At 42.3% G+C, this 16,845-nt stretch overlaps 1 protein-coding gene across 4 annotated transcripts in view; it reads right to left on the bottom strand.

Moving 5' to 3' along the window:
- The window catches only part of LOC121273112 (basement membrane-specific heparan sulfate proteoglycan core protein-like), a 34,617-nt gene that overhangs the window by 12,270 nt on the left and 5,502 nt on the right, over nt 1-16,845 (bottom strand). For 2 of the 4 annotated variants that reach the window (XM_041180086.1, XM_041180089.1), the window contains exons 2-3: nt 7,044-7,076; nt 4,160-4,456 (exon numbers count right to left, since the gene is read on the bottom strand). In XM_041180086.1, coding sequence (XP_041036020.1) covers nt 4,160-4,456; nt 7,044-7,076 — 330 coding nt within the window. Of the gene's footprint in view, nt 1-4,159; nt 4,457-5,730; nt 6,841-7,043; nt 7,077-15,468; nt 15,618-16,845 lie in introns of those variants that run through there. The other 2 variants (XM_041180087.1, XM_041180088.1) reach the window with 2 other exon arrangements.

The raw sequence follows: 16,845 nt of genomic DNA, 5'->3' as shown, positions 1-16,845 counted from the left end.
GTGATTAAAATGACGAACTAAATAATACATTTAAATTGCGTTTCAGAAACTGATTCTCGTTTAAATATTGCAACAGAATTTCAGCTACTTGCTGACATATGGAATTCTGTGTATTGCTGTATGTGCCTGAGTGTATGTGAGCGATCCTGCGTGTTTGTGTGTGCGTGCGTGTATGCATTTAACATGGTGTGCGTGAAACTGTTTGCCAGTCTGTGTGTGTGTGTTTGCCTGCGTATGTTTGTGTGACTGTGCGCACGTGTGCGCGCGCGTGCGCGGGCGCGGGCGTTTCGTGTGCTTGTGTGGCTCCATGCACGAGATGGTTTGCAGATGATCAAGGAGAAGGCTCATCACAACATACAAAATGCAGCTCTGATGAGAATTACTTGTGCTGAAAGTAGATTCAACACAAACCTTCAAACGGAATTGGATAACATTGCTAAGGGAAAATATGTCAAACATTTTGGATAAATGCTTGGGAGTGAAAATAACTTAGCTTCAAAATGGCAACTAGGAAGATGCAATTAATTTCTGCTCTTGTCATTTCCAGCCACATTCTGTGAACAAATTAAGAAAAAGTTGATAGCTTTTTGAAAGAGTTTCCGTAGGCAGGATAGGACGACTGCTCTTGCCTGTGCTGTTGTATTTTCTCATTTTGTAATTAATGGTGGCACGAGCAGTGTCGGATCACAATTAGACAAGCGATGAACACAAAGTTGTCCTGTGTGTTAGAGAATGTGAATACTGGGTTCCTTTAAAATTATTAGCAGTGATGGAATAGACAAATTAATATTCACTTTTCCCCCACTGTCACCTGCTGTAGTGAAATTCACAGATACACTGAGCTGGGATTCCACCTCCCTTCCCTTGACTGAGGCTCTATATTTACAATGTCCGCCCCCTCCCCCCCTCCCTCCACCACCCACCTCTTGGTCTGTATCGGGCACAGTGAATGTGTCAATGTTGATCTTTGTGACGAGTTGTTAAGAGGGCAGAGGTTGATTATCTTTGCACATAAACACTAATGGCACAATGACCGAACTGCGTGCACATGTTAAGTGATAATGTTATTTGAAGTAAAGGCAAGTGGGACCACGTCCAGAAAGCTGAGTTTGGAGACACCAGACTTTTCTCACTGTTTCATCTGAAACATGGTCCCGCTAATTTGCAACTATCCCACTTTACTTTAACTGTGTCAGGGAACTTCAATGCTGGAGTTCCTGTCACCGGGGGAATCCAGGCTGGATTATGGAGCTCAAGTCCTTGAGTATTTGCAACTACCTACGAGAGTGCAACACTCCCTCAGCACTGGCACTGCCGGCCTGTGTGATGGCTCTCATTTCTAGAGACACAAACTTCTGACTTAGGATAGTGTGTGGCATTCTTAGTAAGGGCATGAATGAAGATAGTCCATGACAAAGGCAGCTAGTGCCAGCATCAATGTGGAGAATGAAAGGCAAACGGTGAAGTGATTTGGTGGTAGAGCATGCCCCAGCACATGTGTTTTTTGCAATGTTGTTCCTCTATTGTGTGACCGGCTCAATGGCCGTGGTTGGACATTCGGGCACAACATGATGTCAGAAAGAGCGTAGCCTAATGCCGAGATATACCGTGACGTCACCCAACAATGGACGCCCCCTCAGTCAGTGACAGGATCCTTCAGCTGCTGACTGTCCACTCACATCCACCTCCTGCTTTCCTCCGCCTCCAATCTCAACACTTGGAGTTGTAGCTGATGCCCAGCCGGTGAATTCAGGGCCCATTTTTTCAGGGAAAGTGTCAGGGCTTGAGCAATGGAGTCAATGGATTTCTGAAACACTCCTCTCCTCAAACACTGACCGCTTCATTTAGTTGCAATAATCGGAGTTTGTCAAAGTGCCAAGTTCAGTGTAGATTCATGTCAACAGTCTCTGTTCTCTGTCACTCACCTGTGGTAGTAACGGTCACAGCCTTGCTCTTTGGGGATGTCAGATGCCGACCACCAATGGAAATTCCGTATGCATATCGGTCTCGCGCTTTGCTACTTCTACCAGCAGCCGGCAAAGACCCAGTATTGGCATTTGCCAGGAGTTCTTCATCTTTGTAAAAATTGACGGGTTTCTCCCTATCATCTCCAGTCACAGTGCACGTCATGGTTAAAGTCTTTTTTATTAAACATAGCCCTTTCGATTGATTAAGTGTTATCGGTGGTTTTCTTAGCGGCTCAGTGATAAAAATTAAAATAAAATTGGCAACACTATTATAATGAATCGCACGAGAGTACTATACAATAATTGTTGGTGCGATAAAGTAAATTGAACCATGCCGAATGATGGTGTTTACATCAACGGAAAATTTTCGATCAACTGTGAGTTGGCGCGCTGATTGAAATGACCAAATAAATAATACATTTCAAAGCGCAATTTCAGAAGCAGATTCTCGTTTCAATATTGCGACACAATTTCAGCTGCTTTTTAGCCTTTCTAATTATCTGTGTATTGCTATATGTTCCTGTGTGTATGCGTGCAATCATTGCGTGTGTGTGTGTGTGTGTGTTTGAGAGTCTGCGTTTGAGAGTTTTTGTGAGTGCGTGTGCTTGTGTATATGTATGTCTGTACTTGTGCCTGAATGCGTTTGTGTGCGTGTGTTTGTCTGCCTTTGTGCAAGTGTGCGCGTGCCCGGGCGTTTCGTGTGCGTGCGTTCCTCAATGTACCTGAAGGATTGCAGATGGTCAAGGAGTAGGCTCATCACCACCTTCAAAGGGGCAGCTATTCTGGGAATTACTTGTGCTAAAATTAAATTCAACACAAACCTTCAAACGGAACTGGATGAACATTGCTAAGGGATAATTTGTCAGATGTTTTAGACAAATACTTCGGAGCGAATATAACAGCTTTAAAAGGGCAACTAAAAAGATGCAATCGAGCTCTGCCTTTTCATTTCTAGCCACAAACCGTGAACAAATGAAAAAAACAGTTGAGAGGCCGAGTGCTCCGGTCTGTGCTGTTGAATTTTCTCATTCTGTGATTAATGGTGACACTGGCAGTGATGAGTCAATGTATTGGATCAGGATTAGACAAGAGATGAATATAATGTCCCGCTGAGTGTTAGAGAATGTGAAAACTGGCTTCTTATTAAATTACCAGGATTGATTGAATAGACAATTCGCTGTTCCTCCTCATTCACCTGCTTTCGTGAAATTCACAGATTGACTGAACTGGAATTCCAACTCCCTTCCCACCTTTTTCTGTATCGGGCACTATGAATGTTTTAATGTTGTCCTTTGTGACGATTTGATAAGAGGTCAGAGGTTGATTATCTTTTCATATAAAGAATAATGAGACAATGACCGAATTGTGTGCACATGTTGAGTGATGTGTTCTGATAGATTCATATTGCCACACAGGAGACAGGAGAGGACAGGACTTCTGATTAATGTTCTGTGAGGTGAAGGCAAGTGATACCACGTCCAGGCACCTGAGATTCGGTGCACCAGAGGTTTGTCACTGTCTCATCTTAAGCACGGTCCTGCTAAATTGCAGCTCTCACACTTTACTCTAACTGTGTCAGGGAACTTCAATGCTGGAGTTACTGTCGCCGGAGGAATGTCGTGCTGGATTTTGGGGCTCAAGTCCTAGAGTATATAAATCTACCTCCAGCAATGCAGCACTCCCTCATTACTTACACCGGGAACGCAGAGGGCGGGGAGGGGTTGGGATGCATGGCCGGGGGGCGTTGCTGGGGAGCGCCTGTGTGCATTTCCATGATCAAATCCTAGAGTATATACATGTCACTCCGACAGTGTAACGCTGCCTCAATGCTGTCACTTTGCCATGATAAACGACCCAACTCGATCTGTAGTTACAGTGTGATGTCACGCAACAATGGTCCATTTCCGCAATGCCAGAATACTTCAGATGATTTCGTACATTCACACGCTCCTCATGCTGCCCTAACTCCTCTCGTTACCTCAGCAATACAGTCAGGTCTGACTCACTCAGGGCTCTGGCTTTCATGGAATATGACAGGAACTAAGCAATGAAATCCAAGGTCTTTCCATCTTACCCCTCACTTCTATTATCTACAGTTCTATTTTCTGACAGCAATTAGCACATGGAGTTTTGGAAGTCGCAATGACTTTGAAAAAAATCATTGTTCACAATCTCTGTTCCTTGTCACTCACCTGCTACAGTAACCATCACAGCTTCGCTCATTGGGGAAAAGAACTGTGAAATCCCAGAACAATATCCGCATTGATACCGCCCTCCATGGTTAAAAGCAGGAATCGAGAACATTGCACGTTCACGCTGTTTGGAAACAGGAGAACGGCTGAGTACTTGATTATCCTTGTAAATGCAGAAGGCTTTATCATAATAGCTTATCATCATTGCCTGCACAGTGCACGTAATGGTGACATCCTCTGTTTCTAAGTAAACACCAGTCGGTTGGTCAAATGATATCTTTGGATTTCTTCGTGCATCTGTGGAAGAAATAACATAAAGGTCTGTTAGGAATGGATCTCCAGGATTTCAGTAACAGTGGAAATTTAGTGACTCAGTTCGTGCTGAAGGAAGATGATTCCATCGGAAATGAGCTGGAACAAAATGATGTTTAGTGATTTGTAAACTGAGAAATAGTGTGATATTTGAAGTAACACGATGGGTTTCAGTAATTCCGGGCGTTGCAAACAGCTACTTTTGAGATATTGGAAATCAAATAGTCGCGCCAAAGAAACAAAATCAGTTGGAGCTGTCTTTCAAGTTGGACGTTTAATGAGAAATGTTACCCTGGCATACAAGTGAATGGAAGAGTTTGTTTGATGAGCTTTCAATATTTATAGTCAATTTGGCCGAGGAGAAAATGTGACTAAACATAATGAAATTCTTCTTTAAACAGTTTGGATTTGAATTCGAACAACGGAGTTGCTCTTGTGAACCGGAAGTATTATTCAATCATTCCGAAGTGATTGCATTTGGCCAGGCTGACATTTGTTGCCCATCCCTCATTGCCTTTGAGAATCTGATTTGGCGTGCCTCTGAGGCGATGCAGAAGGCGATGTGTTGCTAAACCAAAAATGCTGATGGGAAGCAGGACGTGGGATTAGACCCCCCCCAGACACTTAGCCCTCACCCCAGTGGCCCCATTCCAAGCCATCAACTTCATCCCGCTCCCTGGACAAAATCAGGCACTGAGAGAGCCACTTTACAACGTTAGTGCCACCTTTGACCCTGAGTTGACCTAACACGCTCCATCACTATGAACACTTATATCCGCCTCAGTGGCATCACCTGATTCCACCTCCGCGTCCTTTGATCTGCTCTTGTCACCTGCAGCCATGACTATTCCACCTGCAACTTGACGAAACCCACATATTCCACCGGGTGTAAACTTGAAATTAACTAAACATCAGCTGTCCGCTCTTTTCATTCGCAACAAGCTCCATTGTTACATGACACCGGTTCAAAGAGAAATACATTTTCCCACGTCGCCAGCCCATGAAGGGAAGCCGAGATTTCACAATAAGCTCATTCTTGTTGTGAAATCCCCCCATGGCCCTCGAAGCCTCTCTATCTGTGTAATCTCCTCCAATCACCCCTGCCCTCCGTCATCTCTGCGCTCCACTTGTTCCGGCCGCTTGAGATTTCCATCGCTCCATAATTGGCGTATTCAGCTGCCTGGGGGCCCGAAGCTTTGGACTTTCCTCGCTGCACTGTGTCACCTTTCCCTGCTTTACTTTAGGATACACCTTCATACCTGCTTGTTCGGCATAGAATTTGGCCTCCGGCCCTAAAATCTCCGTCCGTTACATGGTGTCTAATATCGTTTCATGCTGGTTCACGTGAAGCGCCTTGGGCCGTGATACTCCGTTAAAGCCGCTATATAAATGAAAGCAAACTGGTGTTGCTGTGAGTCTGTCAGAAGGAATTGGTGTTGGGTGGACAACTACGGATTATACAAAATAAAGTGTGAATAATGGTGTTGGATGGAGGGGAAGGTGACAAGGGAGCACTAAAGGGTATTGAACGCTCAGAATAAGTACTGCAGTGCGACAGAAACAGCTCCGGTGTGTCAGGGAAAAGTTGCCATCAGGAGAACGGGGTGCGACTTTACTGAACAAGGTCTCAGTCAAAGCTAATAGGAAAACACACTGCATAGAATTGAATAACGCGTGTATTTTAACTGAGTGAGCCAAGATTCGAGATGGAAAGCGACAGTTGCTCTGTTTGATCCATTGAAAAATTCTCGATGGTGGCGCAGTCTTGGCTCAGTGGACAGGGGCGACATTTGTGAGATTAGACCTCTGAAGAATTAGAGAAACAATTCCAGGCTACTTGGTGTGAATTATGACAGCAGTCTACATGTACAATGCTGAGCGTAGAAGATAAATGGACGAAATAGATGTGTTTCAGGTAAATTAGCTGTTTCCTGGACGGGATAGAGCGATTCTGTGTCCAATAGTTCCTTGTGCAGAACGAGGAGAAATAAATGCCAAAGTGAAACAACACTTCCAATGATGATTTTGACAGAAAGCACTGAGTGGAGGAAATACTTGAACAGGCTACTGCAGAATAGCTCCAGAGCCCAGGTAAATTGATAGTTTCCTGTTTAATCTATGTAGTTAAGGGTAATGTAACCAAAGCTAATCAAAGGAGAGAACCAATAGTCCAGCCAAGCTGGCATAGGAAGACAGAACAGATATAAAGGATACAATGGCTTCCTCTGTCCTTATAGCAAATGTGGGGACTTTGAATGGGGCATTCAAATACATTTTGAAATCATTTTAACATTCATTGGAGCATTGATCTGTGACAATGTGGAAAACTGGATTGTTGCCTCGGCATCCTCGGCACAGAAATGGAATGGGATAAGGTGTCAAAAAGCACATTTTTCCATTGCATTATTGCACCGGCAACTGCTAGAATGCATGCTGCTTTGCAGTTATCAATGTTAAAACACCATTGGTTACAGCAATCAAACTCATTTCCATTAAATCAAACTTATTGATTGAACAGTAAAGACATTAATTATTCAATGTCAGGACTTCAGAGAGAAATTTTGATACTTACATTTAGACACGCTCCGCTGAACAGCAAAAGCCACTGAAATGAGAGAATATGAATTGATTAAATGAAGACTAATACCTTGCCTTTACCCTGGAATCAGAAAATGATGCAATGCAGTACAGAGAAGGCCCTTCCTCTCATTGTACACTTTCCAGCCTGTTTGTAGAGCTTTGCAATTAATCCCACTTCCTGCTATTCCTAATATACATGTTTTCTGCCATCTGCACAGGCAATTGTCCAATCATCTTTCAAAGGTTCATAATTCCATTTCAGGAGGTGCATTCCAGATCATAACACATCGCTGTTTGTGCAGACTTTTGTCCCCATCATGGCCCCTTTGGTTCTTTTGCCAATCATGTTCAACTGTGTGCCCTCTGGTTACCGACTCTTCCACCACTGGAAACATTTTTTTCTTATCCATTCCGTCAAAAAGAATCGTAATTTTCAACATCATCAAATCTCGCCTCAAACCTTTTTTTCTGCTCTCAGTAGAACAAGACTATTTCCACTCTACCCACTCAACTGCAGCGTGGGACTGGAATGGACAGGCAAGGCAATAGGTCCAGAGCCTTCAGGAGTAAACCTTCGAATATAGGGCGGTATAAAGTTGGAACTATCTTCTGTAATATGCGAGGACAATGCTTTATTTTTTTACAAATTTTAATATAATTTGATATGGATCAAAGGCTACATGTGGGACTTATTTGTTTTACGTTCGTTAATGGAATGAGGACATCATTGGCTGGAAAATTATTTAGGATCCAATTGTGCTTGAAAACTTTTAAGAAGTAAAGACATTGTTGGGTGCCTGGGCCCAGGTCAGATTTTTTCCCGATTTGACAACAACTGCTTGGTCATTGTAAATGATTTATTAAATAGCAGCACCACTGCCTGCATGGTGATTTGAACCCCTGTTTCCGAACACAACAACCAGAATCACGGATCAAGTAATTACATCAACGCTTCCACCTGACTTTTGCTATGATCTAATTAAATTATGTCACAAGTTTGAAGTGCTGAATGACCTAATCATTTTCCTATATCCTATTCAGTTTCCTGGTCTGTATTTTCGATGCCGAACATGTCAACTTCTGGCACAACTGAAATTGTAGTGACATTGAAATTTTAGTTAACAGTGAAGGCCACAGAAGGAGATTTGAAGAGACAAAGGGCGGCCTGGTGAAATGCAGATGAGGTTTCATTAAGAGAAGTGTGAGTTGCTGCATTAGAGACGACACAGGAGAAAAGACAAGCTGAATAAAATTGTGAAAGTATTCCAAAGTGTGCAGGAATGGAGTTCACATGCTCCAATATTATAAGACAGCGGAAACAGGTTGGAAGCAGTTCAGAGAAGGATTACCAGACTGATACCAGGAAAGGTTGGACAATCCATTCATTTAACCAAAGGATTTCAGAAGAGTTAGAAAGACTTGATTGAAACATATAAGATTCTGAGGACTCTTGAAAGCATGGCTGTGGAGAGGATGATTCCCCTTGTGAGACAATCATGGACTAGAGGTCAAAGTTTAAAAATAAGAGTTCGCCCATTTAAAACGGAGATGAGGCGATTTTTTTTCTTCTGAGTGGGTCGTGGGTCTTTGGAACTCTCTCAGCAAAAAAAAAACTTGCAGGAATTGTAGGTCGAAACATCAGCGCCAAAAATACAAAAGGAAGGAAGTGATTCTCAAAAAAGACATAAATCATCGGCTAGGCCTTATTTGGGATATTATCTCCAATCTGGCATAAAGTTTAGGGAGGATGTCAAAGACTTGGAAAGTGTGGAAAGTTGATTTGACACATTGGTTCCAGGAATGAACGGGCATCAGTTAAGTGGAGAGATAGAAAAAGATGGGATCCCTCTCCTAATTGCGTGAAATTCAATACCGGAACACATAGACTCAGGCACACGGACTGAGACAGACACACAGACTGATAAAGAACAGAGAAGGCTATGAGGACACATCACAAAATGATAGAATCACACAATGCAGAAACGGCCCTTCGGCCAATCGATTCTGCACCGACACGAGAGAAACACATGCTGGATGTTTCAAAATCGTTAAATAGGGAGAAATTGTATCCACTGGCGAGAGGGTCGTTAAGCAGATGCCCCAGATTTCGAACGATTTGAAAATAAAGCAAATGGGGATCTGGGGGAACATGGTGCTGTCTGTGTATGTTGACAAGCGGCATTGGAGGGATGAGGGGATGTGCAGTGAGGTCCTGATTTCTCTGGCATTCCGATCCCACTCAGGCTGGCTTGGGAGAAGGACGCAAGATCAGGGAGATCAATGTCTTCAAATTCAGCCCTGTCTCTATCTCTCGATTCTCATCATTTGCCATTTACATTCAAGATTCAGCTGTCACACGATGCCACTGAGCTCACAGTGAAGAAACAGTGCGCCAGGGCCTCGAGAATCTTAACATTTTCTCTGCGGTTAAATAAACTTTGTATAACCTTCTTTGCCTGTGTATCAGACACTGTGTGTCTGCGTGTCTCTCTCACTTTGTGCGTATGCGTCTCTCTCTATGTCTGTCTCTTTGTGTCTTTCTCTGCCTGTGAGAGTTTATCTCTCCGTATATCTGTGGTTGAATCTCTCTCTATGTTTGTCTATGTCTATGTGAAAGGCTCTAACGGTGTGTCTATCTCTACACGTGCCTCTATTTCTGTATTTATGCCTGTATGTTGATCGTGGTATCTGAATCTGTGTGACTAAATTTGTGTATGTGCCTGACTCTGTGTATGTGCCTATCCCTGTCTACCTGTTGTCTCTGTCTGAGCCTCTGTCCCTTTCTGCGAGCACTGGTATGGAATGAATTAATGCATTACCAGTAGCCTCTCAAATTAAAAAAAAAAATTGGGAAGGTACATGATAAAATTTGAGCAGAAATAGCAGCTGCTGCAATGTATTTATATCTGGACGTTAGTCGCCGCCACTATACAGACCTCTATCACAATGATGTGACCAACTCCAGCCGACTAAAGAAGGTGCCGTCTGAATGAGGGGAGCCGAGAAATGTTTTAATTGACGTACAAGAGAAGTTTACTGACTGTCACAGGCATCGCATTTCGCATATCAATGAAATGGATAGTGAAAGAAAATTAAATATCAATAGATTAAACATTTGGATATGTAACTGTCTGAAGTTTACGCAGAATGTGAGTTTTTATAACAGAAACATTTGTTTTTTACTGCAGAATCGCATCATCTCAGAAACAAAGCAATGTAACCCTTGATATTCGGAGCAATAGATCACGGACAGACACGTCTTGAAACACATGGAATGAAAATAAATTGTAAGTAAGTTTGCTAAATTCTTTGAACAGATTAAATATTTTTTCCTGTGATAAAACAACACCAGTTTTGCAGACAAACAGACGGAATCATCCTGCACTCAATTATTGAAACAAGGTAATGTAAGGTACTTCAAATACATATCAGTTATTAAACATTCCGCAAAGCAGCGCAGACAAATTACATTATGCCAACGAGTTGAGGATTCGAGCGCCATTTCATAGTCTATTCACAGACAGAAAAAAATCCTTCATTAAATATGCGAAAAGGAAGATAACAGCCAAAGTGAGAATTCGTCCCTGAAGGCGGGGTTGGGGGGGTGGGAGGGAGACTGGCGATTTAATTAAGGGAATCAAGTGACTAACTGACTTTTGAATAAGCTTTGCTTAAATCTGTATTTACTGTGGATGACATAGAGATATCTAAACAATAGTAGAACATCAAGAAAGTCTAAAATAAATCAAACGTAATCAGTGGAGAAAAAGCTGGTGCAGCAAAAGACTGACAAGACTTCGGCAATCTTGTGGCTTGCATCCTTGGGTCTTAAAACAAGGAGCAGCTGCGACATATACATTTTTAATTGATTCATGGTATGCGGAAGTTGCGGGCTCGTCCAGAATGTATTGCCCAACCCCAATTGCACTTGAGCAGATGGTAGTGAGCTGCCCTTTTGAAACACTGTATTTCATGTGCCGGCGGTACACCCACAGTACTGTAAGGAAGGAATTCCAGGATTTTGTCCCAATGACTGTGAAGGATGCACTGCTTGGAATCTTGCAAATTTCCCTAGATTCTGAAATGTAACAGCTGCTTTGATAATTGGGAATGGAACTTCTATTTTCCAGAAAGGAGGCAGGGAACTGGAGACCAACTACCTAACATTTGACACTGAGAAGTGAGTTCACAAATTCGAAGCCTTCAAGGGGCAGGAGAATTTGAAGAATCAGTGAAAGAATTTAAAAAAAACTTACTGGCTATGTACTTTTAAAATATATATATATCAAAGAGAAGAAAGGAAAGAGGTGAATTTCAAAAGCATAATTGAATCAGCGGTTATACCGCAGCTGAGTTATGGTGGGCATATTTAAGCAAACCACTTTAGAAAGGATTTCCAGGCCATTTAAACGTTTATAAAGGAGATTGTCCAAAATTGTAATAGAGTTGAGGGTCTTCACTTTTACAATCCCAATCTGGGGGTTCGGAGTGTGGATCTTCCATAGGGAGTGTGTGACGGATGTTTTAACATGGAGAGTTCCCTCTATCTCTCCATGATTGATTAACGGCCGTTTACCTTCAGGCCACATCATTCCCGTGGATACCCCACAGTATAAAGAGCGGCAAATGTGAGGGAAATTAAACAATGAGCGAGGGCCAGGTCAAAAATGTTTCTCTGTGGGTAAGGGTATGCAATTGTCTCAGCATCTGTGACTGTTTCTGTCTGGGTGCTTGTCTCGCTCTATGCATCTGACTCAGTCTGTGTGTCTGTCTCTGTCAGTTTCTCTGTCTGTGTGTCTGCCTCTGCCTCTGTATCTGCATCAGTCTGTGTGTGCCTCGCACTCTGGTCATCTCCATTTCTTTGTCTCTTCATCTGTGTGTCTGCCTCAAATCGTGTATTTTTCTCTTTTTCTCTGGGTGTCTCTGTCTGTATCACAGTCTCTATCTTTGTGTCTGTCTCTGTCATTGTATCTGTCTATGTCTGTGTAGTGGCTTCTGTCTGTGTGCCTATTCCTGTAAGTGACAATGTCTCCGTGTATGTTTGTCTGTTCATTTGTGCCACTGTTTGTGTGTCTGTCTCTGTCTGTGTGCCTGTCCCTGTCTGTGTCTCTATGCCTCTGTCTGTGCACCTGTGTCTGTCATTGTGTTTGTCCGTGTTTGTCTTTATGTGTTTGTCTGTGTCTGTCTGCCCCTGTCCTTCCTCCTGTGTACCTTGCCTGTGTTGTTGTCTCTGTCTATGTGCCTGCCTGAGTGCATGCCTCTTTCCGTGTGCCTTTCACAGTCCGTATGGCTCTTGCTGACTATGATTCTGACTCTGCCTATGTCATGTTACTTTTTGCTTGTCTGCGACTGGGTTCATGTGGAACTGTTTGTCTTTCTGTCACTAACTGTTTGCCTGTCACTATGTGTGTTTCTGTTACTGTCTGTGTGTGTGTCTTTGTCTGTGTATGTCTAGGTCTGAGCCTCTGTCTCCGTCAGTGTGTCTGAAACTGTTGATGCAGCTTTCTTGACTCTGTGCCAGTCACTGTCTTTGCCTCTGCCATCGCCTCTGTTTCTGATTCTGTCTCTGTCTATGCTTGTGTGTAACTGACTGTGTGCGTCTCTCTGGCTTTGTGCTGTCTCTGTCTGTGTGCCAGTCTTTGATTGCGTGTCTGTCACTGTCTGTGCTTCTGTCCTTCTCTGTCTGTCTGAGTCTTTTTGAAACATTATGAAATGTCTTGATGCACTGACAGCGGACTTTTATATTGGAAGAAATGAACGTAACACGATAAATGTTTAGCATAAACGGCAGCTGTTGCAATATGTGAACTGAAGTACATCAGACACCGCTCTCTTTACAGATCTATATCTCAGCATCAAGGATGTGACCAAGTCAAGACACTAAAGGATGAAAAGAGCAGGTTACTAACCGTTATATACATGAAACTTTCTGTATGAACGTAATAGAGAGTGGAAGGAAATTAAATCCCAATAGGTGAAGTGTTTGATAATGTACCCGGCTGAGTATCAGAGTGACAGCAAGTGTTTGCAACGGAAAACATGGTTTCATATCAGAAACACATCATCTCAGACAAATAGCAATTTAACACTTGACTGGAAATGCAGTGGATCAGAGACAGACATGCTTAAACACATTGATGGAAAATACATTTTGAAAAGCGATATTAAATACTTTGATTAATTATTTGATAAAAGGCCACCAAATTTAGTGGAGTTACATACTGAATCTTCCTCCACTCATTTATTCGTATAATTTCATGAAAGCCACTTCCAATACCAATACCACATAATCCACACAATGTCTTTGAATCCCATAACACAGAGATATAGCACATAATTCCAACGGATTGATGATTAACGTCCCATAAAGCAGTATGAAATAGACGGAAAAAGGGCTTCCAAAGGTAATTTTAAAAAGAGAATTTTTAAATATACAAAGGGAGAATTGGTCATTTAGATGGGTAGACTGTAAAATTATTAATTGAAAATAAGGAAATGGCAAATATTTTGAACACATATTTTAAAATCTGTATCCGCAGTAGAAGGCAAAAAAATGTCATGGAAGAAAATCAAGAAGGAGGAAGCTAGAACAAGCACGATTACTGGAGAATAAGTATAGGTAGCACCGATGGAACTAAAGACTGACAAGGCTCCTCGAATTGATGGCCTGCACCCTGGGCTCATAAAAGCTGGGACAGCAGTGATAGTGGATGCATTGGTTGAAATCCTCTAATCTCCCCTTGATTCTGGTAAGTTCCCAGCTGCTTGGAAAATGGCAAATGTAAAAGCCATATTCTAAGAAGTAGGAAAACAAGAAATATCAAGGAACCTTGGAGAGTTAATTATTAAGAAATTGCTAGCAGGGTGTTTAGAAAATGATACGATAATCAGGAGGAGTCAACATGATGATTTAAGAGGGATCGTGTTTTGCAAATGTAGATGCTCTTTGAGGATGAAACAAGCAGACTGGAAAAATGGGAAACCGTAGATGCTGTGCATTCGGATTTGTAAACCGTAATTCGCTACATTAACAAAAGTGGCACAAAATAAGAACTTGTGGTCTTCTGAGTGATATATGGCCAAGTGTAGAGGATTGGTATTTACCAACAATATGAATGCTTGACTGATGGACCGGGGCTGCACTGTAACCCAGTCTGTAAGGATGCAAAGGTAGGCAGGAAAGCACGTTGTGATGATGATGCAGTGAGCCTGCAAAGCATAAAAGCAGCTGAGTGACTGGCCATCAATTATATCATTTGGAGAAGACCTGGGAAAATGTGAACTTTTCCACCTAGCGGAAAAAAATGGAAAAACACAGAATAATGATTACAATGGGGAAAGACTGCAAACGACCTGGTAGAGAGGGATCTGGGTACTCTTGTACATGAATCACAGAGGATTATAATGAATGTACAAAACGACCAATGAAAGACTTTGAAATATGGACAGTTTTGGACAAAGTAGATTGACTTGAAATGTAGCGAATCTCGCTGCAAATGAACAGAGCATTCGTGAGGCCACAACAAGAGTATTGTCTACAATATGGATCTCCTAACGTAAGGAAGCATCTGCTTGCATAGGAGCAGCTCACGCAACTTCCCTTGATAGCTGGGCCGAGGAGATTTCCTTCAGCAAAAGCTGAGTAGAATGGGCCTATTCTCTATCGTGCTTAGAAACATGGGGGATGATCGCATGGAAGCATGCAAGGCACTGTGTGTTTTACAGCTGAGGTACTAACAAAACGTTCATATGTAGGGGGACAGAGAGCTAGGGAGTACAGTTTACAAAGAAAGATTCTCCTAGTTAAACGTAGTCTACGAGGAATTTGTTTCCCCTGGAGTTATCTTCATCAGAGAGTAGTGGAGGCTTGGGCAATTAATATCTTCAAGCCTGTGGTCTCCCAGGACATCATGATGTATGTGAGAAGTAGACTGAAGGCCATAATTTGATCAGCCACTTTCTCACTGAATGGTGGAGCAGGCTCGAAGGCTGAATGCACTATTCCTGCTCCTATTTATATTGAGCTATTGATCTAATGTACTTACGTCTGGCCTTAGAAATGCAAGGAATGGTTAACGTTGTGAGAGGAACAAAAGAATTCTGTCGCAAAATATTTCCATATGAACTTTACTAAGATGCACATGTATTTCGCTAGTACTAATTTGTATCTTTGCAAAAATAAAATTGGGATATTGGACCGTATTTGACAGCACTTAAAAATCCAGAAACGAAAATATGGGCCTCATGACCTCCTCTGGTATAATGTTTATATGAGGGAAATCAGATTTGCTTTTTTGGGTCTCCATTTGAAAATATGATCAACAATCAATGGCGATCACCAATGTATCACCTTTGGCCCAGTGACAGATCTCAATTGAAATAAGTTTTAACAATCGACAAAATATTCATTTACTGACCGAATGAAAGCTTCAGTGACAGTCAAAGGGGGCAGCTGGGTGTTGTATGTGAGCAAACACTGAGCATCTTTGCAGATCCCCACATGCGTCCAGACCAAGAAACGCCCTGTGAGTTCCAGCGGCAGATCTCCAATATTGAACAGATTGAGCTGTTGACAGTGGAATTGAAACAATGGAATATGGTGATTCAGAGTTGAATTCTGAACACAAAAATAGACCGAAGCACTGTTGGTCATGAACCTCCGCCCACCCTGCAGAGCTCTGTCTCAGTGATGAGCTCAGCCTCAGCAGACTGAATGAGGAAGTAGAGTTAATTCAAGTTTCCAAATGGAAACGCTGCCTGGATTATTCATTGGAAGTCTTTAGTTGTACCGGCAGTATAGACACCGGCTCACTATTAACCCAAAGTATATTCAAACAAGCTGAAAACTGGGAACTTGACTGCAAAATAAGCAAACATTCTGAAAGTGTTCATTATTCAAGATGATAGTAATAACACTGAGGCGTTAGAGTGGAAGGGAGCGGTTTCAACTTGTAGGGGCTTCAGTTCAAAGAATCAGGAACATAGTCACTGTCGGTGACGACAATGAGTTTAAAGTGACAGAATAGCTCAAAATAAATTTATCAGAATATTCCCTACTTGTGATCAATTGTTTTCCTCGAATTTAACTTTCCAAATAATCCGATGATGTTCATTGCTGAATGAACTCCGCCCACGCTGAATTACCCACCACGTTATCTGAACCAGATTGAAAGCAGAAATTGATTTGATCACTTGGCCAGGGGACCATAGTGGTGACACAGGCCTACAGGCCTTTCGAACGTTTTCTAACTCTTTGATCCTCACCCTCCTTCCGCGCATTCCCACTTCAAAGCACGGAACAAATATCACAGAATAATCAGCAGCTGTGTCCTAACACCTGTCCGATGTTCCGTTTCTGTGTCTTTGGAGCATTGAACTGATTGGTAGTCACATAGGACATCCAGGGCTAACCAGACTACCAACTGACTCCCTTTTCCAAAGAATAAATTCACTATTTTCCAAGTCATGTCACAGAGGCACCAGCATCTCGCTATAAATCTGAAAAATCAGAATGTACTTCAACATATGCAATGTGAAATTCAGGAGATATCTCTTGAACCAGGGAGTGGACAGAATAGGGAACATGGCACGTTATGGAGCAGTTGAGGCCAACAGAATTGATGCCTTTTAAGGGAAAGTTGTTTGGAAACATGTGGGAGAAAAACATAACGAGGAAGTGGTGAGAAAGTTGGAAAACCAGGATGGGAGGAGGATTAAAGCAAAATACTGTGGATGCTGGAAATCTGAAACAAAAACAGGAAATTCTGGAAAGACTCAGCAGACCTGTAGAGTGT

The sequence above is a fragment of the Carcharodon carcharias genome, chromosome 39, assembly GCF_017639515.1.
Source record: "Carcharodon carcharias isolate sCarCar2 chromosome 39, sCarCar2.pri, whole genome shotgun sequence".
Classification (NCBI taxonomy): domain Eukaryota; kingdom Metazoa; phylum Chordata; class Chondrichthyes; order Lamniformes; family Lamnidae; genus Carcharodon; species Carcharodon carcharias.
This window is presented reverse-complemented; position numbering and strand designations above follow the sequence as displayed.